The 27,711-nt window shown below is 39.4% G+C and overlaps 1 protein-coding gene across 2 annotated transcripts; it reads left to right on the forward strand.

Annotated features, from left to right (window-relative positions):
- Positions 1 to 255: 255 nt before the first annotated feature.
- casq1b (calsequestrin 1b) lies at positions 256 to 27,503 on the forward strand. Of its 2 annotated transcripts, XM_004079973.4 has the most exons (12): positions 256 to 648; positions 11,449 to 11,481; positions 14,707 to 14,800; positions 16,543 to 16,643; positions 17,745 to 17,856; positions 17,949 to 18,022; positions 18,185 to 18,315; positions 19,508 to 19,553; positions 24,433 to 24,487; positions 24,605 to 24,705; positions 24,814 to 24,888; positions 25,872 to 27,503. In XM_004079973.4, the coding sequence occupies exons 1-12, from the start codon at positions 415 to 417 to the stop codon at positions 26,181 to 26,183; spliced, it is 1,368 nt and encodes a 455-aa protein (XP_004080021.1). In that variant the 5' UTR covers positions 256 to 414; the 3' UTR covers positions 26,184 to 27,503. The 2 variants fall into 2 exon arrangements, with proteins under 2 accessions (XP_004080021.1, XP_011485949.1); XM_011487647.3 differs by lacking the exon at positions 11,449 to 11,481 and having other exon boundaries at positions 268 to 648.
- Positions 27,504 to 27,711: the final 208 nt, after the last annotated feature.

Here is a 27,711-nt window from a genome sequence, read left to right on the forward strand (position 1 = left end):
GGATCCAGATTTTAGTCTGAGCCCAAGACCTCTTGGTTCCTGAGGATCTAAGCTGAAAATGCAGACCTGATGAAGTAGCAGGACCGGCTGCAGGTCAGCTTTTTCCTCTGATCTTCCATTCAGAAGTCTACAGTCGTGGTTTCAGATTGGTGCCTTTATGGCTCCTCCCACAGACCTTTTGTAGAGAAGTGCTGGTCCACCTTGACTTTTAAACCCGCCCCCTTTAAATCCCGGGTGGGCGGTGTCAGTGGAGTCACGTGAGACTCTTTTTAAAACTTGGGTGTCGATGTCAACCGAGTTCTTCTGTGGTGGGGGCAGGAAGTTGTTAAGGACTCTTAACTAGATTAGAGGACAAATTGCCCCCCCACCTCCACCTTTCTGGGGCTCCAAAGGTTTGCCCAGTTGACAGTGACCATGAAGATATTGCTTTTAGGGCTCTTCTTCTCTTTTGGGACCCTTCTGTCCTATGGGGACCAGGGCTTGGAGATACCGGAGTATGACGGCAAAGACCGGGTCCACACCCTTACTGCCAAGAACTACAAGTCAATCATGAAGAGTTATGACGTGATGGTGATCTACTACCACAGGAACGTAGAGGGAGACCGTGGTGCCATGAAACAGCTGCAGATAGAGGAGCTTGCTTTGGAGGTGGGTGTCTGCTGATCTGTGAGGGAGGGGGGGTAGGGGACACAGCATGAACACCGGTTAGGAAGGTCTAAAGAAACTGGTTACTGCAGCATCTCATCTGAGATGAAAAGATGGATGAAAGGGAAAGGAAGACAAGACAAGTAAAGATTCAAACCCCTTTCCACAACTATATTGCCTTGTATGTTAGAAACTGACACACATTTGACAAAAAGTCCAAAGGAAGCCAAATAAAAATAACTTTTACGTTTATTTTCTCCACTTTTTGACATGATTTAATTTCTAAAAAGAGATTAAATAATTGTCAGCTGTTTTCCACTCATATCCCTTTATCTCAGTGAACCAGAACAGAGTTTTGAGGCTGTTCTGCTGTGATGTAAAGAAAAGTGAGTCCAAACACAACAATCTTTATCTCTTTTAAAAACTAAGAAGTCATTCATTCATCTTCTTCAGTTTATTCCCTTTCGGGGTCACGGGGCTGCCGGAGCCTATCCCTATATTGTGGGCAAAGGCAGGGGACACCCTGGAAAGGGTTTCCAGTCTGTCACATATTACACACCAATTCACACTCACATTCACAGTCCCAATAATAGACAATTTACTGTGACCAATTAACCAATGAAACAAGTTTTTGGACAGTGGGAAGAAGCTGGAGTCCCACGCATGCACAGGGAGAACATGATCCCCCATTGATGTTCTTTTCCAGGTCCCCCAGTCAGGACTTAAAACGGGGCCTTCTTGCTGTGAGGCAAGAGTGCTACCGACTGCACCACCGGGCAGCCCCCCCAAAAAAATGTAAACCTAAGAATCATAATAGAGTAATAGAATGACAGAAAGGATTTTTTAAATGTGGGCATTTGTCAGCCTCTACGCTTGGTTCTATCTCTAAAGCTACATTCACATTGCTCTCGGCAATGCGCATTCAAGCAACCACTTCCTCAAAAGGTCTATGTAAACTCACGTAAAAGGAACGTTTCAGGCCTCCATGTTCAAAACTTTCGCTACACAAGTTTCTGCGACCATTTTCGGGTTCTACCTACAAAATGTGCAGTCGTTAAACAAGGTTGAACTTCGATGGAGGTGCCAACTGCCATTTGAAAAGGGCATTCTTGAATGAAAGCGCGTCACATGCCCGGTGTGAACGTAGCTTACGGCATTCAGATCATCAGTGCAAGCTCTGCAGACTTCAGCAGAAGAGTAGAATCCCATGTTTTGTCTGATATTATTGATGAAAAATAAAAATGCTTTTTTGGCATATTATATGTGAAATGTTTGGATCATGAAGGATCTCAGTGCTTACCTGCAATCTGCAATTTTTCACCTCTGAGGGGGGGGGGGGGGGGGTCTAAGAGGAGATGGAGTGATGGCAAAGTAAAGATGGGATGGACCTGGTAGAAAGGTGATGAGTGGCCATTGGACAGGCATTGCAAAATGAAGCAGGTCAAGCGTTTAATGAAATGTTTGTTTTTCAAATAAAGATAAACCAAGGCCACTCTTCTGACAAAAAGGTAATCCATAAACAATATTTCTAGGACACTAGCAATGAACTGAACCGTTTTAGTATTGCGCCCAAATTCAGAGAGTTACACTGCTTCGACATTTCACGTCAAGCCTCTTCCATAGAAGGTGGACATGTGCTAGTGAACAGAAAAAAGAAGAGGAAGCCCCTCCCAGCTTGTCCAGTGTGAACACCATGGTAAATGTGTCAAGTGCCCAGTGTGTATGCGGCTTAATAAGGGAGAAGTCATTGCGGACTCAATGTGGAATGAAAGCAAAAGGCAAAAAGCAAGAAGGCAAAACATTGGCAGACTGAGTGGAGAGTGAGAAATGACTAAAGGCGGAATAAAGGAGGAGGGAATGCAGGATAGGATAGACTGAAGGTAGATTGAAGAAAGGTTTGAGGGTGAAGTTAAGACGGAATGAGTCAAAAGTGAAGGCTTAGTTAAGGCTAAATGAGTAGGAAATAAGTAGAGTAGGAATCTATGATTTGTACAAGAGAAATGAAAACTGAGGCTGTAACAAAACAGTTTCTGTGATGGTGAAGTCAACCAACTGATCAGAGACACATACACACTAGAGCGGTAGCCTGTGATGTCACACAGAAGATTCACAATGGAATGATACCTGAAATAGGATGCCCAGATTGAGTAGAGTTTAACACCTTAAATGCAGTTAAAAAATTGACATTTGGGCAAAGTGAAAGTTTTGTTGTCAAAGAATCATTGAAACGAGCTCTACATGGTGCAGAATTTTGAGCTCTAAAAATTGGAATAGCTTATTAGCAAACCAGTCAATGATGTAATAAACACGAAAAATGGTATTGTACTAACAGTCAAGTTCAGTGTAAAATCTTACTTTTTCACATGAGAAAAAAAAATATTTTACATTGAAACTGGCCTTTAGTGGTCATCTGAGGAACTGAAATATTTGGTACTTCTGGGTTTATATTGAATTTGAACAGAACATGGGAGGTTATGTTTGACATACTGATGCCACTTTAAGATCTCAAAGAGCTGGTTTTCTCATGAATGCCTAAACTTTTACATATGATAATAGTGTCTAATTCAATAAAAGCTCCACTAGAATTTTTCGTGTTCTATTTAAACATTAAAACTGTCCACCTTATCCGCTTCCTTTCACACACAGTCCAGGGACATCCTGCTGTTAGCAGTTAGTATTCTGTGCTGGCAGTGTCTTCTTTCAGAGTCCCAGAAGTCCTGTCTGGAAATATCCCAGAGCCCCCCATGACCCTTACAGTGAGCATATTTTACATTAGTGACTCTTCTCTCTGTGTTTTTACTCACAAGCATCATTCTATAACCCCCCCCCGGCGCTCTGCAACTGATACTTTGAGCTCAGAGGAACCTGAAAACAGCTGATAGCACTCTAATTCAGAGACCTGCTTTAATAAAAAAATTTCACTTTACTTATTTAATCCAGAAGTCAAAGCTTGTATTATGTATATTTAATCTTTTTAGGAGAGTCTTTTTTTTTCTTGGGGGCTCAGTCTTTTTCAAACCTCCACATCCTGGTATAAATTTGAACCAAACCTTGAATTTGTCAATGTTGCAGTTCTGCAAATGGCCACTGAGGATTAGTGTTAGGACAAAATTTCCTTTGACGTCTTTGTTAATGAACCAGATTTAACAAAAAAAAATAAAGATATTTTAGGTGTGGTTTAAAACATGTTTCTCAATGTTTATTGATTTATTTGATTCCTTTATGGATTCACTCTATGAGGCTCTATTGTAGATATGCTGTGCCCCAGACAGAAGGACCTGCTCAAGCATCATAAACCTTTGATCATCACAGAACAAGACCCTCTTCAGCTCACAAACCAGAACAAGTTAGGCGTGGAGGATGGAATCCTATATTTGTTTGATACGGATGTGTCTAATACATATGTGAGGATCGTGTCCTTTGATTTTTCAAGAGCATTTAAGGCTGCGCTGTCAGGCTGGGGGTGTGGATCTCTGAAAAGTTGGAGTGCAGCACGGGGGTTTGTACTTTAAAGCCATTAGTAATTGCTTGGGTGGCATTGGTTGCAGGGCCATTGGACTGGAATCACCCTTATCACTGGGAAATGTGAAACCTGCTGATGACGTCATCCCGGACTGGAATTTTACGCCTGTAGTGAAATTGCGTGAAAATTGCGTAATTTTAACCTGAATTTATTTCAAGCGATTAGTGTACGGTTTCACAAAGCAAACTCTGTCTAAAAAATATCTCTTTTTAACCCTGCAGATGATGAAAATTTAAAGGGCATAAATCATCCAAAATCAACTTTTTTTAACTTGTAAGTGTATTATAAAGTTCATTCCTCACTATCAACAACCCCAAAGCGGTGTTTAGATCAATTCACAAGTTTCGGGGTGTTCCTTTAAAAACCTGCACATTGAGCACCAGCCCTTCCCATTCCATGAAAACGAGCAGGTTCTCACATTGTGATGTAGATAAGTAAGGAACAGCCCCTTCCAGGATGAGTCTGCGCCGCCAGCTCCGCCCCCAGGCTAACACTTACACCCGCTTTCTCTGCTGAGCTATCAGTGATTGGCTAAACACTCTGCAAAAATTCAGATGATTGTTTGTTTTTGTGTGTGAAACACAGAGGCCGGCTCTAGGTTGACGTCATAAATGCTGGAGACAGTTGCATCACTTAAAAAGCATAAACGCCACTCAGAATTTCAATTGCAGTTATAGCGCAAACAAAACCAGCTGAAAACCATGGCTGATCCCTGTATGAAGTATAAACCCGCCTGATGCAGCAGCAATGCAACATGTGTGAGATTAAAGCAGATCAGAACAAACTGTCTCTTTAAAGGCTTAATGTTCTGATTGTTTGTTTTTCATCTCATGAAAAGATTTGATGTTTGTAGTATTTTTTGTCAAAAATACACACTAAGCAGGTTCAGGTGATGGACAAGAGCTGGAGGGGAGCACCATGAAAATTTTTGTTGAGAGGGAGGTGGAGAATATTTTAGTCACCAAATTTTCGGACTTTAAGTTGCTCCACATTATAGACTGCAGAAGCCAAAAAAAGCATTATCATATATAATATAAGTTGCACTTCTGGGAGAAAAGTGTGATGCTTTTGAACAACTCTGTCAAGCCCCGGCGTAATGTTGGGTTCACTCGAAACGTGAGTCATGCATCACATTTGCATCTGCTGACTCTTTTTTTATGCACGTCAAATTCGATGCTCGGTGCTTGTCCAAAAATGTGTTCATAAACAAGACACTCCAGAGTGAGTGGGAGAAGCTACTGTCAAGACTTTTGCCTTATTGCCACATGGAAGCATTGACTGTATATCTCCTTCGCATTGCAGGGAAGACACGGATGATGTTGAAAGATCAGGTTTATTTATTTCAAGGAGCTCTTCAGAGCATTGGTAACCACATCTCCATGTCTGGCTTCATGAGATTATTTAGTCTTTACCTTGTACTACAGGAGCTCCATCTGAATGATGGCGCTTTCAGCAGTACTTCCATTAGTCTGTAACCCAGTTTTATGACTTGCTGTCCTGTGTTAGTCCAAGGAAGGAAAAAATAAAAACAATAATATTAACAATATTAATGTCTTGATGCAAATAAAAAAAATAACATAAAGTTCAGGAGGAGGATCATACGGTGGCCCACAAGGGTCACAACACAACACATTAACTTTACACACAACACATTAACTTTACACACAACACATTAACTTTACACACAACACATTAACTTTACACACAACACATTAACTTTACACATGACACATTAACTTAACACATGACACATTATCTTAACAACACAACACATTAACTCACAACACATTAACTCACAACACAACACATTAACTCACAACACAACACATTAACTCACAACACAACACATTAACTTAACAACACAACACATTAACACACAACACATTAACTCACAACACAACACATTAACTCAAAACACAACACATTAACTCACAACACAACACATTACCTTAACAACACAACACATTAACTCACAACACAACACATTACATCCCAACACAATAACTCAAAACACAACACATTAACTCACAACACATTAACTCATGGCCCAGAAGGGTCACAACACAACACATTAACTTACCTCACAACACTTTAACTCACAACAAAAGTAAAGCATCAATTGAAGTGCTTTTCTTCTGAAATTTCCACTGAGCTGTGCGGCTAACTACCCAACAGAAAGTAACGTCACAGTGAGCTGTGGAGGGAGCATGATTTTCTACAAGAGAAGCTAGCAGCAGTGTTGCCAGAAACTTTCTCTTTATTACGGTTCTCCTTCCTCTAAACACACACAATATGAACGCACACTCCTCCCTCCGCTCTCACACCCCTGCTCGCTGCACGCATGCTCCTCTCCTTTCTTCCGCTCCCTCCTCTCACACACCAACGTGCGGTCCCCAACACACACACACACACACTCCGCAACACTAGACAACAAGAATGTGGAGATGGGGTTTAGTATTTTGAAGAGTTCTACTTGGTAATCATGTTTCCATGTTTGAGATCATGAGATCATCCCAGAGAAATTCTCTGCTTCAACTCCTGCAGTGAAAGCTGCATCTAAATCTGATGCCGTGTTTCAATCTCTCTGACAGAGTTTGAAGCCAAAGCCCCTCCCCCGCCTCTCTACCTGCGTTTCCTCTCTACCTGTTTACCTGTTCACATCCTCTGCAGCTGAGAGTTGTTTCCCCCCGCGCTCCTCCAGTGTATCCTACACAGAGAGCACAAAATACGGTCATCATAGGTTGAAACGATAGTCGGGGCGCTCCGGCCTAGCACACGGAAGAAAGAACCGCATAAAGCGGGGATAAAGCGGGTTAAGAAAATTAATGAAAGAAGGCTGGTCCGCTGAAGAAATATTCAATACTGTCCTCCTTTTATTGGATCAGGAGAAAGAAGAATACACAGCTTTCTTTGAGTTTTCCCCCTACTCGACTCATTTAGCACCCGATCCAGTGATTTTTCAAAATAAAAGATAGTTCAGACTAATAATAAAAGGATTGATAAACCCAGACACCGCTCCATGTAGCGATCAGACCACAACTTTAGCTGGTAGCTCCTCCCACACGCAGCCACAGTGTCAGGCTTTAAAGAACACAATTTCTAAGAGGCGGGCGTTGCACAACCCCAACAACAGGTTAGATGACAGAGCCCCTTAAGTGTCTCTGCCTGGTGCGTTTACTGAGGTTCAGTACATAGAAGTTCAACACCCACATGGCCTCACGTAATCCGCTATCATATATTCATGAGGGGAAAAAAAAACACCGAACCGACCCTAAAACCGCCCAAATTCTGCAAACCCGGCCAAAGCCATTTTTATCCGCAAATTTAGAACCAAAACCGCCCAATCTGGCAACACCGCAGCTAGCTTCTCTTGTAGAAAAAAACGTGCTCACTGTGACGTTACTTTCTGTTGGGTAGTTAGCCGCTCAGCCCAGTGGAAATTTCAGAATAAACAGAATAAAAGCACTTCAATTGCTGCTTTACTTCCATTGTGAGTTAAAGTGTTGTGAGGTAAAATAATGTGTTGTGACCCTTCTGGGCCATGAGTTAATGTGTTGTGAGTTATTGTATTGTGTTGTGAGTTAATGTGTTGTGTTTTAAGTTAATGTGTTGTGTTTTAAGTTAATGTGTTGTGTTGTGAGTTAATGTGTTGTGTTGTGAGTTAATGTGTTTTGTTGTGAGTTAATGTGTTGTGTTGTGAGTTAATGTGTTGTGTTGTGAGTTATTGTGTTGTGAGTTATTGTGTTGTGTTGCGAGTTAATGTGTTGTGTTGCGAGTTAATGTGTTGTGTTGTGAGTTAATGTGTTGTGAGTTATTGTGTTGTGTTGTGAGTTAATGTGTTGTGTTGTGAGTTAATGTGTTGTGTGTTAAGTTAATGTGTTGTGTGTAAAGTTAATGTGTTGTGTGTAAAGTTAATGTGTTGTGTGTAAAGTTAATGTGTTGTGTTGTGACCCTTCTGGGCCACCGTAGGATCAGATTCTATACTCTAATACAGTGTTTTTCAACCAGTGTGCCGCGGCACACTAGTGTGCCATGAAAGTGTGCCGTGGGAAATTGCCCTCATTAACTGATCTAAAAACATTTTCCATCTCCAGGATTTCAGCTCTCTGTTCATCCAAACAGGCCCTGATAAAACACGGAGGGGTTGGGAATATAAAAGATCATAAAATACTTTTTCTTTGCGTTTATTTTATTTTATTAATGACATTTTGATAAGGTAACGCGATTCAGCTGCACCTTCGGCTGTATTTTGGAAACGTCCCGTCCCTTTAACTGTCTCCACCAATCATTCTTGAAGGCTTAATCACATGTCATTAGTCTGACCAATCAGAAGTGGTTAAAATCTTCACTTCCTTGTCCCGATTTAGCTCATAAAGTCGCTCAGTTCTAAAAAAAAATAGCAGCTAAAGCTCGTCTTTCCACAGAATCCGGTATCAGACCGTGGAACAAGTGAACAAAACAACGAAGCTCCGAAAAGCAATCTTCGGCCGTTTATGCACTACATCTCCCATGATGCATTGGGTTGTGAGAGTGACAGCGCATACGGAGATCTGTTGTTAAACGTCTTGAAACCAACGATTACACATCAAACTGTTTTTAAATCTTCTAACTTATCTTTTATTGCATCTTTTAGAAAAAAACAGCTGCAGTTTCCAGCTTTTTCTGCAACAATTATCTCAAAAATGCATGTGAGATTGTGGAGGGGCTGTAGATCAATACAGACTATGAGTTTCTCCTTTTTTAATTTTTGGATGCTGGTGTGCCGCGGGATTTTTTTTAAGGTTAAAGTGTGCCGTGGCTCAGAAAAGGTTGAAAAACACTGCTCTAATACGTACAGAAAGTAATTTTTCAGACTTTTTTCAGATTTTTTTTTTAATGTGACCAATTTGTGGTCTAAAGTAAAGTTTTTTTCCCCTCAAATCTTTTAGAATAAAGTAATGCTTAAAGGCGAGCTCAACCTAGTGGCCAGATGAAACGCAGGTTTCCAAGCGATCTGCACATTTTTGTTAAAGCTTCTTTGTTTGAGAAACCATGTAACACTTTATGCTGTTAATCTCACTGGTTTATTTAACTGATAAATGTTACAGAATGCTAATTGTATCAGATGAATATGAATAACTTCAAAACATATGTTATATTAGAAGACAAATACGTCTAAATGTGTAAACGGTGTAAATTTAAAGTCGAATCAAAAGAATTGCAACGAATTGATTCTGGAAATTATTGGTGATAACCAGACTTAGTATAAAACATTTTGAAGCTAAAGGAAACAACATATTGGTAAACTGAAAATATGCACCCCCCCATTAATCTGTCCCCCCTCCCCCACACTCACATGACATTGACAGAGAGTGATGATGGGATGAGTGTTACAGCGCTAACTTCTCACTGGGCTTCATGAACTGAGATGAGCCAAGACCAGGCGAACAGATGGGGTCAGAAGCAGAAGTTACATCATGTTCATGATGCGACCAGACGACCAAATCTTGCTATCCTGTTCTGTTTTTTCTCATTTAAATAATCGGGTCTGCAGTCACATGAAGCTAAGAAAAAACAAAAACTTCTGTAGAAACTAGCCAGGTTGCCACAGAAACTGGATGGAGATCACATTCTCCTAGGTGAACCCAAATCCCTTTGGCCCTGATGGAATGTACAGTACACACCAGCCATGTGATGCCCATGTAAGAACGCGCTGACTGTGGGTTCTTGAACATGCTTTTAGCATACAGTGTTCACACTGGACCGTTGCTACCCAATACTGGTGCATGTACTCACAGTTGGAAGAGAGTTTGTGTGAAATGTCGAAGTGGTGCAAATCGGGTGAATCTTGCTCTAGCCTTTTTCTTTCACAGCTCTTTTTCAATATATGAAAAATTTAGTCTATATAGATGCCCGAATTCCCATCCTAATCCCTAACTACTAAAAAAATATATAGTGCAGGACTATGTAGTGTCCTGGATTTTAAAAGCAATTCAGACACCATGCTCACTACTTTGCTTATTTTTTAAATGGCGAACATGACATTACCAAATTCAGGAGGTGAAAATCTAATCAATATGTGCATATATGAATACATTGTCCTCTGATAATGAAAGAGTTGATGGTTTATTTAAAAATAATACCTTTAAATACATCTATTTCAAAAAGATTGTTCAAATGCAATGCCTTGTGGTCTATGTTCGCCAATCTGGTGAACATTGATGTACACTGGTTTTTTGCAGAGACTTCTGGGAAATTTCTAGGGCACTCAATTTTGGAATTGTAGATTCGAACTACGCTATAAAATGTCAAACACTATATGGTGCACCATGTAGTGAGTAGTAAAGAAATTTGGACACAGCCTTGAAGTCATATAATTCCACCCGGGAACAAACCGCAATTATTAATTTCTCCTCCATAATCAACTTTCAAAGAGTTGGCACTTCTTTTAATCGAAAAGCATGACAACAATAAATCAAAACTAAATCTGTGTCCCTCATTGGTCAGTTCAAGTTCAACCTGATTAAACTTTCAATGGGGTTCAATGTCCATGCATCTTGTATGAAGAGCCTGAAAACAGATATAAAAATGTGCATAGGAATGCGTGAACAAGGTTTTATTGCTGCCTACTGTATGGCGGGAACATCAGTGCTCAGGCCCAGAGTAGCATGGACCATGTGAGAGCTAGAGCACAGATCGGCACAGACTGACTGCTGTGTGGACCACCTCTGCGTTTGGGATCCAGAAAAGGAGCTTTTGGATTTCTGAATCAAAGGGAGGGAGTTTTGGTGGGCTCTTGTGAGGATGACTTCTGGGTGTTTCTCATCAGTTTGGGGGATTGAAGAAGGCCTCAAGATGAAGGACTCAGTGGAGAGTTTGGATCAGGGCTCGGATCATTTTGACCTAGTTTGGTGTGGAGATTTTTTTGACTGTCGTTCTAAATGACATCCAATGAAGAAATTTTATGGGTCATGCAGCAAACTGTTTTAATTCAGTAGGAATTTGCCATTTGCTTCCCCTAACACTATCCTCACCCACTACACTACAGTTTACCCCTTGAATCCAGTAGTAGAAGGCTAGGCAATTTTTTTTTTTTAAAAAGCTCCATGTTTGGGGGGAAAAGTCAGATTTTTTATGTTTTTCATTCTTCTTCCATTGTGCGTTTTGTTTTACGTTTGTTTTTTCTACAAATACAATACAAAGAAACATGAAATACTACGAAGGTCAGGATTCATCTATTTTTTTTTTACACATTTACTTAACTGTTATGGTTCCCACTAAATCTTGACCTCTCCCTGCAGCTGATCACTACTCAAGCTGCACTAATCTTTCAGGTATGTCATCTGCTTCTTGTGCCAAATATTTCAAAGCTGGGCTGCGAAATTCCGGTTCTGATGCAGAATCGGCTAATTGTCCCACTTTTTTCACTTCTTGACTACAGTTTAGTTAAAAAAAAGAAATGAAATTGCATCCAGTATGGCAGACCGTGGACACTGAACTGCTTTCAAAGTCCAGCAGCAGCAGCTTGGGCTGTGTCAGCTTAACATCACATGTATGAAAAGTAAGTGTGGTTTTGAGAAAAGCCTGCGGAAGATAACCTGAATTCCGGAAAAATATAGGACAAGTTTTAAATGCAGGGAAAATAAAAGAAAAAGACTTGCAATCTTGATTATTTTATTTCCAACAAGAAAGAAAATGTGAAACTCTTTAATATTTGACACTATTGATCACTAAATTAGTTACTTTCAAATCTGACGATGCAAAAAGTCTCAGGTTAGATTGAGAGGGCTGAAACAGGATGTCCCCAGGTCAAAATAAAAGCCCCGACAAATGTAGTCCAAAAACTATAACAATATATCTCAAGTTAAATTCATTCATTTATTTATAAGCATCTTCCACAGCCAGCAAAGGAGGCCCAAAGTGTTGCACACAGGGAGAAAACAAACACAGAACATGTTATAGTCATAGAAAAATAAAATGCTCGAAACCAGTTTTAAACAGAGATTAAAACCAGCACAATAACAGGGCTAGGCTACTGCTGAAGCACTAAGATGGAGGAACAATTCTTTTTTAAAACTCTCTAAGAGTGTCACCTCTCTAATTGCCTGTGACAACTGATTCCTTAATTTATGAGCCAACACAGCAAAGGCACAAGTTTCTTGGAACCATTGACAGAAACTGGTCGGCGGAGCTCAAGGACTTTAGGGAGTAATATTTTGAAAGCAGACTGGAGAGGTAAGAAGGTCCATACCTGCCAGGGACTTAAAAGTAAGGACCAGAATTTGAATAAAAATCATGCATTGCACTAGCAGCCAGTTCAAAGAGACCAAGAGTGGTGTAATGTGGTCAAACTTCTTTGCCCCATAAATCAATCTGGCTGCTGCATTTTGGACCAATTGCAACCTGGCTATTGAAGCCTTGGGTAAGAGTTGCAATAATTTAGTCTGGGCAGCATGAAGACATGGGTGGCAATTTTTTAGGTTCGTTTTGATGTAAAAGACCTAATCTTAGCCAGATGGCACATCTGAAAGAAGCAGATGAGAGCTGGACCTAGTCAAATGGTTTATTTGGAGGTCAGCTTCAGAGCTGCATCAAGTTTACACCAAGGTTTGTGCCCACAGACTGTTCAAAAGGGGCAAGATAGAGGAGATTAAGACCATGATCTTTTCGACCACTAAGGGGAAACACAATTACCTCAGTTTAGCTTAAACGATGCAGGGGCTCTCTGAGAGCCTCTGACGCACAGAGATTTTCTTAGTTGTTTTATTCTGTTCTGTAGATGATGATATTTTTCAAAGTCTTTGCAATTTGACTTTGAGGAACATTGTTGTATAAAATACTTGATGATCTTTTAAAGCACTTTTATAGTACGAACAACCCTTTATTAGTTAATCGTCTTAAAAATACAATATCCACTCAATTCAAATGTTCTTTCAGCCCAATTTAAGATATTCTTGTTTTATTCAGGGTTTTTTTGTTTCATCTATCCTGAGACTTTTAGTGGATTAAGTGTAAAATTTACACATTTACACGTTTCTTGTTTGGGAGTGAAATACTCACGCCATTTGCAGGTATAGTTTTCATTGACAACAACCATTTAAGCTGCTCTGGAATTTGGGTTGTATTAATCAACTGTTAACATGCTCATCCATTCTGTCATCACCATGATCATATGGAAATTGTCAGCTGGTAAGGAAATCTTTTTTTAAGAGTTCCTCATTTCTATATTAAATATACTAAATTTTAATGTGTAACATTAATGATGCAATGTAGAAAAATGGAGGCAACATTTTTTGGCATTTTTTAAGGGCCAGATTTTACCAAAAATAAAATCTGAACAGTTTTTATAAACTCTGGAAGAAATCCTGCTAATGCTTTAAGATTCAATTTTTGCCATTAAAAAAATACTGACTACTAAAAATGTAGATCATGTTTGTCACTGACAGACAGAAAGTCTTTGTGGGAGGGACAGGATTAGGTCAGAGAAAACTACGTTTATTTTCAAAATAAAAGACATAATGCAGCCTTACCACAGGAAACTGAGGAGTCCTACTGGATGATTAGAATTTAAAGCTGCTCCTTTACTAAGACGAGCTTTACATGGTCTGAAGACAAAGAAAATAATGAGGAATGGTTTCCAACAGGGACGTTGCTCATTTTAAGGTTTCCTCTTTGGAGATAGAATGAATGGCGCTGAGGAAGAGACTTCAGAACAGCACAGATTGCACTTGGCTGCTTTGAAAAGGCTCTGTTTCGCAAAGTTGCTTTTGCCATTTGCTGTACTGTCTTTGACTTTACATAAAGCGTGAACTCACTTTGGAGATGCAGTCATGAATCAGTTTGAGTGAGAATGCAACATGAAGCAGTGTGTATAAGCTCGTTAGGACAGTTGCGGCTGTTCTGTGAAAACGTGTACATGTACTTCATCTTTATGGCAAGCCAAAACAGCCAAAAAGTGCGAGAAAATATGTCATTTTGGATGTTTTGTCCAGCCAAGATAGTAGCAAAGCGCTGTCTATTTCTGTTAATGCTGTCCCCAAAATGTTGTCCCTAAAATTGCATCTCTTGCTAGAAAAAAAGCTCTGTAACAAGATGTAAAAAAATAAATATATATTTCAAAAAGTAAAAGCAAAGGACTCAAAATTTAAGAAAGAACCAAACAAAAAAGAAAAAATAACTTTTAAAGACAAGAATCCTGCAGCCGTATTACCTAGCACCTTTTTTGGTTCCTTTGGCTTGCCTTATATCTACGCTGGCCGCTCCTCTTCTGTGCATTGCACCTGCTGCTGAGAGTCTCCCCGTCAACAGATTTGGCTCAAGTTCTGTCCCCCTTGTTCTTCTCTCTCTGCTGTGAAGCCTATCAATTGTTGTCTTTGCTTTCAGGCACATTTAGCAAATGCAGAAAAGCACTTTTAAGCTGCAGCTTCCACTCCTTCAAACTGCAATGAAGCTGAAATGACACTTTTTTAATGTTTATTCATCCTGTTCAACTCTTATGATGCTTTACATCTCTTTTGCTTAAACAGTCCCTCTCCCTTCACCTGTCTGTGTGACTGTAGCTTGCAGCTCAGGTTCTGGATGAACTCGAAGATGAGGACATTGGATTTGGTCTGGTGGATGAAAAAAAGGCCACTGCTGTTGCCAAGAAGCTGGGTAAGCTTGACAGGAGACACACTTATTTCATTAAAAGGTCTTCGAATTTCTAATGCTTTCGCATGTCTATCTACAGTAATAAACCACTATTTTCAAAATAATTATTCCTAATTTGTCTTTTAGAGTATGTTTAACAATTGTACAAGTCTTTTTTTTAAAGAAATAAATGTGTTTTTTCTACCCACAAGAAATTTTCCCATGTTCCCTTTTCTTTGTCTCCACCACCGACTGTATGTAAGAACTGGTCCGAGTGAGCGTGATGAGTGTGATGTCACACATAGTTAATGGCTAACTTCTGGCTCCAACCAAATGAAGTCAGTTCAGTCACCATTTTTTATTGAAACGTATGTCTCCGTGTTGGAGACAGACTACATCAGTAAGTAGTGATTGGTCGAATTCAGACAGAGTCAGTGTTTCTATGGCAACAACTCTCGCCAATTAGGATTGAGCTTGTTGGGTGTCCACACCCCTACCGCTGAAAGTGGGATGAGAGACTAATTTCAACGTAGGGACTAGCAGGCACCACAAATTTTTAATGAGGCGTCTGATTGGTCCGTTTATAACTTGAATAACCTGCATTAATTAGAGTATGAAAACATTACAAATAGAAAAACATGTTAGAACAGGTAGCAGAGCAAAAACTGTTGTTCTGACAGACTGAGTAATACCTATTTATATCTCAATTGACGTTCCAGAGGGTACGGAACCTTAGGCGGAAGGATTCACTTAGTCCAGCTCTCTTATACAGTCAATGGTCTCCACTTAACACCTGTAGACTGTAGCCTAAACCTTTGACTCGCTTTTTCTGCAGTTTGCTGTGGACCTGTGGACATTTTAAATACACATAAAATATAAAGATTTTCACTTGTGTTTATCAGTTCAAGTCAAAGTCCCATCATTTGTTCCCATCACACCCCTGAGTGGGTAACAGTGAGCTGCAGTCACAGCTGTCCTTGGAAACATTTTGGTGGGTTGAACCTATAAATCCAACCACCCATGCTGAGCAAGGAGACATTAGGCCCCATTTCTAGAGTCTTTGAATCTCAGGGTGGATGCTCTGCCACCAGACCTCTGAACTGCCAGTACAAAAAAATATTTAATAATAGATATTAATGGTCTAAAAAGTTTTCTTTCTGATTTTAACACATTTCATTTGCTTTTATTTAGTTGTATGTTATTTTTATTTATCTAATTTGAACTGATAAACCAAAACAAATGCAGTTGTTGATGTCATTTTTGTGCTCACATGCGCGCAAACAAACACACAAACTAATTTAAAAAGCACTCATGTGGTAATACATGCGCACAAACATGCATGTAATACACACATAAAAGCCAACACACACTCAAATAAACACATGGTTGTAAAAATGTAAACACGCCTTGAAATACTGCACGTGTGCAGACAAACAACACAAAAAAGCAGAACCACAAAATGATGTTCTGACAAAAATGATAGTGGCTTGTGTGGCGCACACACATTTATGAGCATGTATTCGCTTTTGTTTGGTTGTGCTCTGGCATCACAGGAAAAGGACAAAGTAATCAGCAAAACAAAAGAAAGTTAAACCAAGCAAACAAGTCTGAAAACCGAAATACTTTAACGTCAGTCTTTCAGAAAAAGAAAAGATACAAGCAAACAAAGAAACTCACCAAGACCACCTAAATAACATGATTGCATATATTAAAGTCTTCTTTTAGTTTCTGATGGCACATTTCAGCTTTTTTTTCCCCTTCCGCAGGTCTGGATGAGGTGGAGAGCATCTACATCTTTGCAGACAATGAGATCATTGAGTACGATGGCGAGCTCGCTGCCGACACTCTCGTTGAATTCCTCTATGATGTGAGGATGTGCTGCTGGTGACAACTTTTTAAAAAAATCATTTATTCTTTCCAAACAGTTCTTTTGTGCGAGTAACAAGTTTCACAGAACTTGTCACCCGCACAAATTTCTCCCAACAGTGAGAAATGTCATCGTCCTGTACTTTTATTTTTGTAAAGGATGTAAAGGAAATGTATTGTTATTGTTGAAACAAATTATTAGTCTGAATAACCTCCATATGATCTTTACTTGAAACAATATTTGCTGTAAAAAAGTCATGAATCAATCTGTCATCAATTTACAAAGGATGCGGGTGCGTGGTAAAAAAGTGCATCCTGAATTTTTTAAGTGTCTATACAAAAACTCAAACATTTGTGGAAACTCCCGTTTTACTAAAAATCAGACAAGCACAAGGTTTGACCCCTGAGGAACACTAACATCTAGTTTAGTGATGTACAAGTCAAGAACGCATTACACTATAAATTATTTGTCACTGTTGTTTACATGGTTTAAAGTTAATTCTAACCAAGGCCTGTGTGTTAACCTCAAATGCTTTTAAAAAAAAAGTTCTTGTCATTTTGTTTTCTTTGAATGCAGGAGGTGTAATGCATTAGTAAGCATAAGGATGTGGATAATTCTTACAGCGAAATATGAAGTAGAACTGAATTGAATTTTCATTCTTTGAACAGAAAAAAAATTACATATGGACTAAATATTATCATTTACTCAGAAAAATAAAGGATGACGTCTTTTTAAAAGACTAAAACAGAAATGTCCGCCAAGTCAAGGCTGTTGAAATGACTCAACTGATCCTTGCTTCCTGATAACCATCAATGCAAATGTGTTCTGTATAAAAAACATTTCTCAACCTGACCATCTCCCAACTACTCCACACTACTGAATAAACTCTTTTAGGTTGAGGAGGTTATGGACTTTTCAATCATACCATTTGTGAATTGATGGGAATTGTAGTTTTGGTGTATTTGAAATTTTTTGGACTGGACACATTTCTATTCTCTGGTAGTAAGAAGGTCAAAGCAGCTCATCTAGATGATGATGGTCTGAAGAGCATAGAGGTGCCACCTGCTTAAGATTGTTTTCATTTTACATGTTTCCTACCAGGTGATTGAAAACCCAGTGGAGGTCATTGACAACGACCGTGAACTGAAGGGTTTCTTCAACATGGACGATGTCATCCGGTTGGTTGGCTACTTCAAGAATGAGAGATCTCCTCGTAGGTTGACCGTTACAATCTGCACATGCTCCTCTGTTTGGCTCAAACTTGTCAGCAGCTTCAAATCTGTTTTCCTGGGCATTTGTTATCAGATTTTATCGAGTATGATGACGCAGCTGAGGAGTTTCACCCGTTTGTTAAATTCTACGCCACGTTTGACCCCAAGGTTTGAGTAGCTATTTAATTATTGTGTGATCACAATAACAGAGCTTCAGTTATAAGCTACATTCACATCGCCCTCAGCGATGGAGTTCTCTCTTCTAAACATTTACCAACTTGGTTTCTCTAAATTTGTTTTTTCTATTTCATTTTTAAATCCCTGATCCAGATTGCCAAGAAACTGAAACTGAAGCTGAATGAGGTGGACTTCTATGAACCGTTCATGGAGGAACCCGTCACCATCCCAGGAAAGCCCTACATTGAGTCTGACATCATTGAATACATTGAACAACATGAAAGGTGACATTCTGGAATATGCTATAATGTGAACATTAACTATGGTCATATCTACACTTGACGTGTTTCCATTGACTATGAAATTGTGCAAATTGGATCTGCGATACTAAATGTGCTTAATGGAAACATGTCAATTTAGAAAAAAACTTGCATTTCTTTGAAAAAAGTTTTTATGCTGTTAAAGGAAGTGTTTTTTCAGGTGTATCAAAATGTACATATATCACAAAACTGCAATGGAAACCTTCTTTTCAAGTTAAATAAGTCAAGTGACCAATAACTGCACAGGGAGCCAGTTTGAGTCAATTTTCTCAACCCGCTGGGTTGCTGGAGACTGTCCCGGCTACTATTGGTTGAAGGAAGGATACACCCTGGACAGGTTACCAGCCTGTCGCAGGGCCCATAGGGAAGGAGTGATTGCGCTGGCTACACTGGGCGGCTCCAGGGTGGCTGGCTGGACGGCAGACAGAGAGCCACTGTGGGATGGGTGGGCAGCCTGCCTGGGCTGCCAACCAGCCTGTATAACTAGAGCGATTGCACTCGCTGCACGGGTGTCGGCATAGCAGCTTGCTATGCCGACACCCGTGCAGCTGGCTAGCCAACAGAAACAGAGCCACAGGGAGGCAGCCACCTCAGGCCTCCTAAATCTTATGATATTTCTCTTATTTTTATCGAGACAATAATAATAGTGTTTTTATAATTCCCCTCGCAAACTAATGAAGGTCACAGAGACATGGAAGTAGCGGCAGAAAGTGGCTTTTGCAGCGGAGTGAGGCATAAAATACTGGGAGAGACTCTTAATGATCCCATGAACCGAGACATGAAGACATGATGATGCTTTTATAGAACATTTAAAATAAATAAATCCAACTTTTAAACACCCTCTGTGTCTTCTTTGCATTGTAATGAGATATACACAGACAGAAATTTGAACGTCTCTGCTGTAAATCAAAGTATTGTTCACATCCGTGTTTTTGAAAGACTTATCGCGTGAGTTTGTTTGTGTTTATTCCAATAAATGGAATTTAATGGAAACAGTTTAGTTGTGAAATCGCGTTTTTTCGATATTTTAGAATTTCGATGAAGTTTGCGCATATGAGTAATAGAAACACAGCTAGTGATTTATATTACCGAAACAAAACGACAAAGCACTTGGGGAAGTGACCAGCTTTCATTATGTCTGATGTTTGTCTTTCAGATCAACACTTAGGAAACTCCAGCCTCACAGCATGTATGAGATCTGGGTAAGACACGGAAATTGTGTTTATTACAAAATTAATTACAAAAACACTCAATTTAACAAAGAAAACAAAAGAGTTGATGACATGATAGAAAAAAGAAAGGTGGATCCATGTGTGTTTAAGATGTAAAAAGATCAAGGTTTATAGATTGGAAACTGACATAAGCTATTTTTTAATCATGGTATGGAAAGATAGAGGAATGGAGAAGGAGAGATTCTGACGGAGGAGTTTGCTAAGAGTGTTGTGGACGTGAATAGACTATCTGGTTGATGAATCTGTAACTTGAAAGTGAAGGTGTGATGGTGAATGCTGTCAGTGGTTTTGTCCCCCAGGTAAGATGTGATCTAGAAGGGAGGAGGAATTCTGAAGGGAGATGATGAAGGAGATCCAGAGTAGCCCTAGAGGAGAGAGATCGGTGCAGACTTTAATGGAAATGTGGGTTCAGGAAACAGAGGTGATGAGGAAGTGATGGAGAAGTTTGGTGTTTGGGACAGGAATGCAGAGGAACAGGTTGTGGTGGACTTTGCTAAAAGAATGGAAATGCCAGTGATGAAGACATTTTTACAGAAAGGAGAGAAGCAAAGGGTGACACACAAGAGTGGACGGAGGAGCAAAGAAGATGATTACATCTTGTGCAATCTGAAAGAGATCAGGGACTGCAAAGTTGTGGCTGGGGAGAGTGTATCCAGACAGCATAAGATGGGGGTGTGAAGATGACTGATGGTGACAAAGATACAAAGGACAAGGGCAAAGCAGAGGACCAAGTGGTGGAAGTTGAAAAAGCAAGAGTTCTGGTTGTAAAAGTAGAAACAGTTTTTAGGAGATCAGGAGGTTATTTCAGATTTCTGGACATCTACAGCTAAAGTGATCAGAGAGACTAGGAGGAAGGTACTTGGGATGTCATTTGGAATGAGGAAAGCAGACAACGGGACTTAAGAAGTTTAAGAGTGTGTTAAGAGGAAAAGGTTAGCCAAGAAAAAGTGGAACACTGAGAGGACAGAAGATTATAAAAATGATTACAGGGAGATGGAGCACAAGGAGAAGGTGGAGGTCACAGTGGCTGGATGAGGACTTGTATGACAGATTGGACACATAGAAGGGAAAGAATGTAATCATTTTAAATTTGCAAATGAGGTTTGAAATGTATCCAGGGTCTAGTATTGAATTGTTTAAAGAATGGATGGAAGGATTTACAGTTTTTCTTAGTCGCTTTAGTACAATTCTCAGATCAGAATTGAAGTTTGCAAATACGTGTGTGCATTTCTCAAAACAATTTTTACAAACCGCAAAACACTATGGACTTCTTGCATAAGCCTGTAACTTGCTCAAAATCTTTAGTTCATCTCTCAAAACTAAGTCTTTAGGTCATTGAACATGTCAGTGCCATCAGAATGTCAAGTCCTTGTGTCATTATCTACGAACAAGACAGTCAAATTACTTAGTCATTTTGTCAATATAACTGTGAAAAACTGTAATTAAATTGTCAAGTGGTTATACTAAAGAATCAAGTCATATTCAGAAAAACATCACAAAAAGCAATGTAGCTCTCTACAGAGCAAATTAGGTTTTTGACACAAAAAAACTTCAAATTCTGTAAGATGAACTTGTTCTTCTATATTTGACACCCCTGCTCCACTGACAATAGTGGAACAAGGGTTATCAACATATACGTAATAGTTGTGCTGTTGTATAATTATTAAATTTGATGTGCTACATTAAGTCACACTCTGTGGAAAACATCATTCTTTCTGGGGCTCATCTGGGAGTTGAACGGAGTACATTGACAACAAGAAAATATGAGAGACATTTCTTAAAAGAAGTTTTCCTCTCTTTTAATCTCTAAAGCAGCAGTTTATGTGGCTAACACAAGTTAACATGCTGAGTCAACATACATAAAAGTTTAGTTTTGCATGTTACTGAAAGTAAAGCCTTGTTCTGAATTTATTTATTCATATAGATAGATAGATAGATAGATAGATAGATAGATAGATAGATAGATAGATAGATAGATAGATAGATAGATAGATAGATAGATAGATAGATAGATAGATAGATAGATAGATAGATAGATAGATAGATAGATAGATAGATAGATAGATAGATAGATAGATAGATAGATAGATAGATTTTTTTCTTGTCCTGTCTATGATTTGAGCAAACATAAGAGCTGATGACCTCTTGCGATAGACATTTTTTACAGCTACAATAGAGGGTTGGGAATCCTCTGACACACAAAGTGCAAAGCCCTTTTGTATTTAAGGCTAAACTTTACTTATATTCATTATATTTGCATACATTTCTTGTTGGACTTGATGAAAAAAGGAAAAGAAAAGTATTTTAGAGGTGGGGGATAACGATACAAAAAAAAGTGAAAGAATAGTGTGCATGAGATCCCCATTTAACCTCTTAACACTGGAACTGTTCACACAAACTGCAAAATAACACACACTCTTCGAACTTCAATAACTTTTCAACCATTTATGTAAATAAAGTAATTCACTACTTTACCCCTTGTGCTATCCTCGGCACTTTAACATTGGGAGTTGGGCCATCTAGACCCACTAGACAGTGCTATGAACCTTTTTCTTCAATGATTTGTGATCTTCACTGATGTCGATGGATTACATGAAATCTTTTCACCTTTATCCACCTTTGTCATGGCAGGGGTAACACTTCAATGTAAGGGTGGGGTCATAGGATAGCACAAGGGTTAAGGATTCGCATATCAATGCCATCCTGGTTGTCTCACTTTGAGGATAAATTGGAGTTACAGTATTTGCAAAAACCTTTGAACAGTTTAAGTAATTCAAAGACACTGGAGTTAATGAGCAAAACAATAGATATACACAATGATAAGTTTTCTTCTAATCCTTGACTTTACTTTGTTTCTTGTTTGCATGACAGGTTTGTTAAGGGATTGTTTCAGGGGTTTGTCTGGGATTTGAACCCAGTTCTTCTCACACCCAAGGCGAGAATCACACCTCTGGAACAACAAGCCACTGAGAGTATAGTCATTTCATTGGGTCGTGCAGGGCTGTTAACATAAGTGACACTATTGTTGCATGTTGCTGAAAGTAAAGCATGTTCTGAATTTATGAAACTTGCTAAACACCCTCTATGAACTTCGATAACTCTTCAACCATTTATGTAAACAAAGTAATTCACCACTGTAATGATTCACATACCAACAATATCCTGCTTGTCTCATCTAGAGGATGCATTGAAGTTACAGTATTCCCAAAACCTTTTGAACAGTTAAAACTCAAAGACACTGGAGTGAAAACTCTGGTGACAATAGATATACAGATTGGTAGTTTTGCATTTAATCCTTGTCTTTACTTTGTTGCATGATATATAAGATGTTGTTTGTTAAGAGATTATTGCTGGGGCTCGTCCGGGATTTGAACCCGGGACCTCTGAGCGAGAATCATGCCTCTAGACCAACGAGCCACTGAGAGTGAAATCATAAGACAGGAATTTCATAGAATATAGTGTTTAATTGGGTCATGCAAGGCCTTTAACATAAGTGAAAGTTTGTCTTTGCATGTTACTGACAGTAACGCATGTTCTGAATTCATGGAACTTGTTAAACTTGGAGAAAAATGTCCATAAGATCCACATTTAACCCCTTTATACCAGAAGTCTTGCCAGCAAATGCAAAAAACACACACACTCTATGAACTTACATAACTCTTCAACCATTGATGCAAATACAGTAATTTACCACTGTAGAGTTTAGCTTATTTGCCCCACGCGGCTTTTCTCAGCTTGACGATGCAATGGAGTTACAGTATTTGCAAAAACAGTCAAACAGTTCAGATAATTCAAAGACACTAGAGTAAAAACTCTGGTGACGAAAAGTTAAGGAGACAAATAATTTAATCTACTATTATTGACTTAGTTGTACTTAATCCTAGTTTTGTTTTTGAATTGTTTTTCACCTTTTTTTTTGTTTTTACACAGTACAGGGTTTCTGGGGCTTATCTAGGATTTGAACCTGAGGCCTCTCACACCCAAAGCTACAATGATACCTCAAGAAGGTGTACACTTACAGACCTCAAGGGCTGATGTCCTACATGTTTTCTAATCAACCTGCCATTAAGGCTCTTTATTGGTTAAACACGCCTGATCCAGGTAATCAACAGCAGAAAAGGCAGGGTTTCTGAATTTGGACATTCCTGCTCTAGAACAACAAGCCATTGAGTATTAGACAAACATTAATTAAAATAAATATTTAAGTTAAATTTGTCCAAATAAGTTTTCCTCTTTTAACCTATAAAAAATACCTTTGTAGGCTGTAAACAAAAGTGAAAGTTTAACATGCTTCCTGATAGTGAAGCATGTTTTACAATCAAGGAATTTTTTAAACATGGAGAGAAGGCTGTTTTCAGACTGCCACCTCCCTGCCCCCGTGCTGCTGTCCACTGCCACCATCCCATTGTTGAAAATCGTACCTGTAGCAGCGCAGGTATTCAACGAGGGCTGTTGACATGGGCCAGGGGTCTGGCGATGACCAAACGATAATTTGGGGGATTCTGGGCACCATAGACCCCTCCGGCCACTCCATTGCCTCCATTGTTTCATGTGTCAGTGCATACACACAAGCTCCCTGAGCACACTGAGGACCACTGTGAGCAACAGCGATCCCTCAATTTACCCCTCGTACTCAGAGGCTCTTCTTTTCTCCGTTTTTTGCGGAGGTGCTCACATAAATTGGGTGTGCACAACTCATGCAATATTTGCATCTAGAATAAGAAGGATGAGCTTGTTGGAGCAATTTGAGTTTGTAGCTTTGTTTTTGAGATTTAAAACTTTTAGGGATGTTTTTTGTTTCCTTTAATAAATAAATTATGCTCACTTATGTTCGACTTTGGGATTGCAGGAGGATGACATCGATGGAGAGCACATTGTCGCCTTCGCTGAGGAGGACGATCCAGGTATATATTTCTGTTTCTTTATTTACAAACCGAGAACCAAAAAGCACTTTTGAAGATCTGAATATCAAGTTTATAATTAAAAGTTGTAATGACTTCATGGTGTTGACATTTAAACAGATGGTTTTGAATTTCTGGAAATCCTGAAGGAAGTGGCTCAAGACAACACTGACAACCCCAACCTCAGCATTATCTGGATCGACCCTGATGATTTCCCACTGGTGCGGATGTTTCTCACTGTTGAGCACGTTTTGCGTTTGTGTTATTTACACCTTTAGACACTGCAGTCATTGCTTCCACTCTGTGTTGCCTTTGTGCCTCCCTTTTAGCTGGTTCCATACTGGGAGAAAACTTTTGGCATCGACCTCTCCTCCCCTCAGATCGGTGTGGTGGATGTAGCAGATGTGAGTTTGCTTTTTACATTTTTTCTAAAAAAGAACAATATTTTGTTTACACCTAAAGAGAAAATCATAATAATTGAACAACAATTTTCTTAATAAATGTTGGTTACAGAGAAAATAGATATCCCAGTAATTGACCTTTTTTGTTTTCGAAAACACAGGAACCGTTGCTCTGCATTTTATAGATATACATGAACATTATCAAACACCTGTGTCAAACTCAGCTAACTCAGAAACTGGGCTGTGCTCCAGAGCAGGACAGACTCAGTGGTATTTAGTTTAGGTTATTTTATTTGAGAAGTTCTTTCAACCTAAAGAAAGTTTTAACAACAGTTATAACAATTTTTTTTTTCTGTTCCCAGTCACATAACTGACTGTTTAGGGTAGTTTGTGATAGAAGTGGGAAATACTGGGTAAAAAGAAGTTGATTCTGCAGGCCCCTTAAGAACTGTTAGAGCTTGCAGAAAGAAGTTTAATACTAGACAAAGACCAGCTAAATTTGAAAATAAGGATTTTCTTCACCTGATCTCAGATGTGTCAGATCTGCCTTTTGACTTTCTGTTAGAAAATGCTAAAAAATGTTCACCTTTTCTTTTTTGCAGATTTATTTTTGATTATTGCAAGTAAATCCATATATCAAATTGTCTGAAAATGATTCATCCTATCTGGGTGAATTGTTGCTGATTATTCATTCTTTCAAATTATTCAAAACAAGTATTTATCTCCAAACAAGTGAGAATTCTGTCCCTCCCAGAGCTGTTACCTGTATTAATGTTACCTGTTGGAACTGGTTCTCTGTCTGCCAGAGCTCTGATCGATTTGATCTCATGTCCATAAAAAACATTTCTAATAAATCCTACCTTTAAACTGAGTCCTGTCTCAACAGAAAATATGAACCGAGTTCAGTTGCATTAATCGTGACGGATTTTCAGTCCTTAGCGGGGGCTAAGCGTGCTTTGAACAGTTTCTGCTCTGCTGTCTGGCAGGCCGACAGCGTGTGGATGGACATGGATGACCAGGACGACATGCCCACCTCTGATGAGCTGGAGCAGTGGATTGAAGACGTGCTGTCTGGGAAAATCGATCCAGATGACGATGATGAAGAAGATGAAGAGGACTATGACGATGATGATGATGACGAAGAAGACAATGAAGATGATGAAGAAGAAGAAGATGATGATGATGATGAGGATGATGATGGTGATGACGATGAAGATGATGAAGAAGACGATGATGAAGAAGACAATGAAGATGATGAAGAAGACGATGATGAAAAAGATGAGGATGAAGATGAGTAGATGTTTCAGCACTTACCGGAGCAGCCCAAAGTGGAGCCGTGTCTGTCCAACATGACATTTTTTGTGCAGATTTCTCTTTCAGGACAGGTTGAAGCTCCTCTGAAAGGCAGCTGTTCCCTGGAACAGCCTCACACACAAACATCTGCATCATTGTTTCAAGCAGGAAAGGTTGAAACAATACAGAGACAAAGTGAGCATCTTTTCAGCCTTTGTAAATACTCTGGAATGCCAGAGTCAAAGATTATTAAGACATATTCCAACACATGTTCAGTGTTAAAATGTATGGCAGCATGATAAGTAAAGCTGACAATAGTTTGATCTTTCTAATTTCCCTTTTTTAATCCCCCATTTTTACCTTGCATGTTTCTTTGGTGCCCTCTTGCATCTCACATGCACTCTTAACTATTATTAGCTGCTGCGCTCTGGGAGTAGCAGTAGCCTGAGCATCCTGCCTTTAAGCTTGCTTAACAAAAAACAGCAACATAGTCAGTTATGAAATTATTCATACCCCAGGCAAATTTTTTATGTAAAGTTACTTTTTTTCCATCAGAATCTTTCTTCTTTATTGGGAATGATGAAAACATCAGTTCAGAAGGCACCAGCTCCTATTTTCATTTGAACCCCAAGTTGAACTGCCCAAAATTGCCAGGAGTATGAATACCTTTGGCTTTGAAAGTAGATACTACCCCCGACCCCCTACTCCAACCCAATTTATTCAGTTTATTCATAAAGTGCCATGGTTTGACAGCTCCCCGTCCCCGTCTCCCTCTCCTGGTCCTTGCTCCTAATGCTGCCCCCTGACCTCTTCTGTTTTTCTGATTCAGTTTTCACAGGTTTTATGGATGAGGGCAGGCCATCCTGACACACCTGAAACTCCTCATTCCTCCTGTATCTAAAGCTACAGTCCCACCACCCTCGGCATCGCGCAGAAATTGATCAGAAATTCACCTCCGAGTTGTGGGTGGGACTGTTGTAGCAAAGCAGGCCTGCGCTCATTTACCATCATCCCTTTGTTTACACTCTCAACCACTAGCTTATAGCCTGTTTGAATCCCAAGATCACATTAACAATGGAACAAAAACGATGGGAAAAATTGGATTTATGCAGGTGTAGAGTTTTGAGAGAGACACCAGCTAAGATGAGGAAAAAAAAGGCGTTAATGTGTCTGTTTGTCTGCAAGTGCATGCATCGGAATGGAGCACAGTAGAGACTTTGACCTGCCCATTTCAGTAACTGCATCACAAAAGAGAGCTTTTTCAAACTGCATTTTCTCATCTGCTTCTGATTTACAATGATTTGAATAAAGAAGTGCTCAGAAAATCAGTTTTATTTCTAATGTCCTCATGAGAAAAATGCTACACGGACATGTTAAAAACACAATTTGCATTGAGCCGTTTTCAGGCTCTATGTACAAAACATGCAGCCATTGAAAAGTTAAATCAGGTGAAATTTTGACCAGTCAGGGACTTGGATTTAGTAGCGACATTTCATAGAAATGCCAAAAGTTTGAAAAATTGATCGAGGAGAA

The sequence above is a fragment of the Oryzias latipes genome, chromosome 18, assembly GCF_053564925.1.
Source record: "Oryzias latipes strain Hd-rR chromosome 18, Olatipes_Hd-rR_3.1".
Lineage (NCBI taxonomy): Eukaryota > Metazoa > Chordata > Actinopteri > Beloniformes > Adrianichthyidae > Oryzias > Oryzias latipes.

Excerpts from the sequence above, each read along its gene's own strand:
- casq1b (XM_004079973.4), top strand. The coding sequence starts at position 415 with ATGAAGATATTGCTTTTAGGGCTCTTCTTCTCTTTTGGGACCCTTCTG. Across the intron at positions 649-11,448 it reads TAGAGGAGCTTGCTTTGGAG|CTGATCACTACTCAAGCTGC; the intron begins GTGGGTGTCTGC and ends CTCTCCCTGCAG. Across the intron at positions 18,023-18,184 it reads ACGCCACGTTTGACCCCAAG|ATTGCCAAGAAACTGAAACT; the intron begins GTTTGAGTAGCT and ends TCCCTGATCCAG.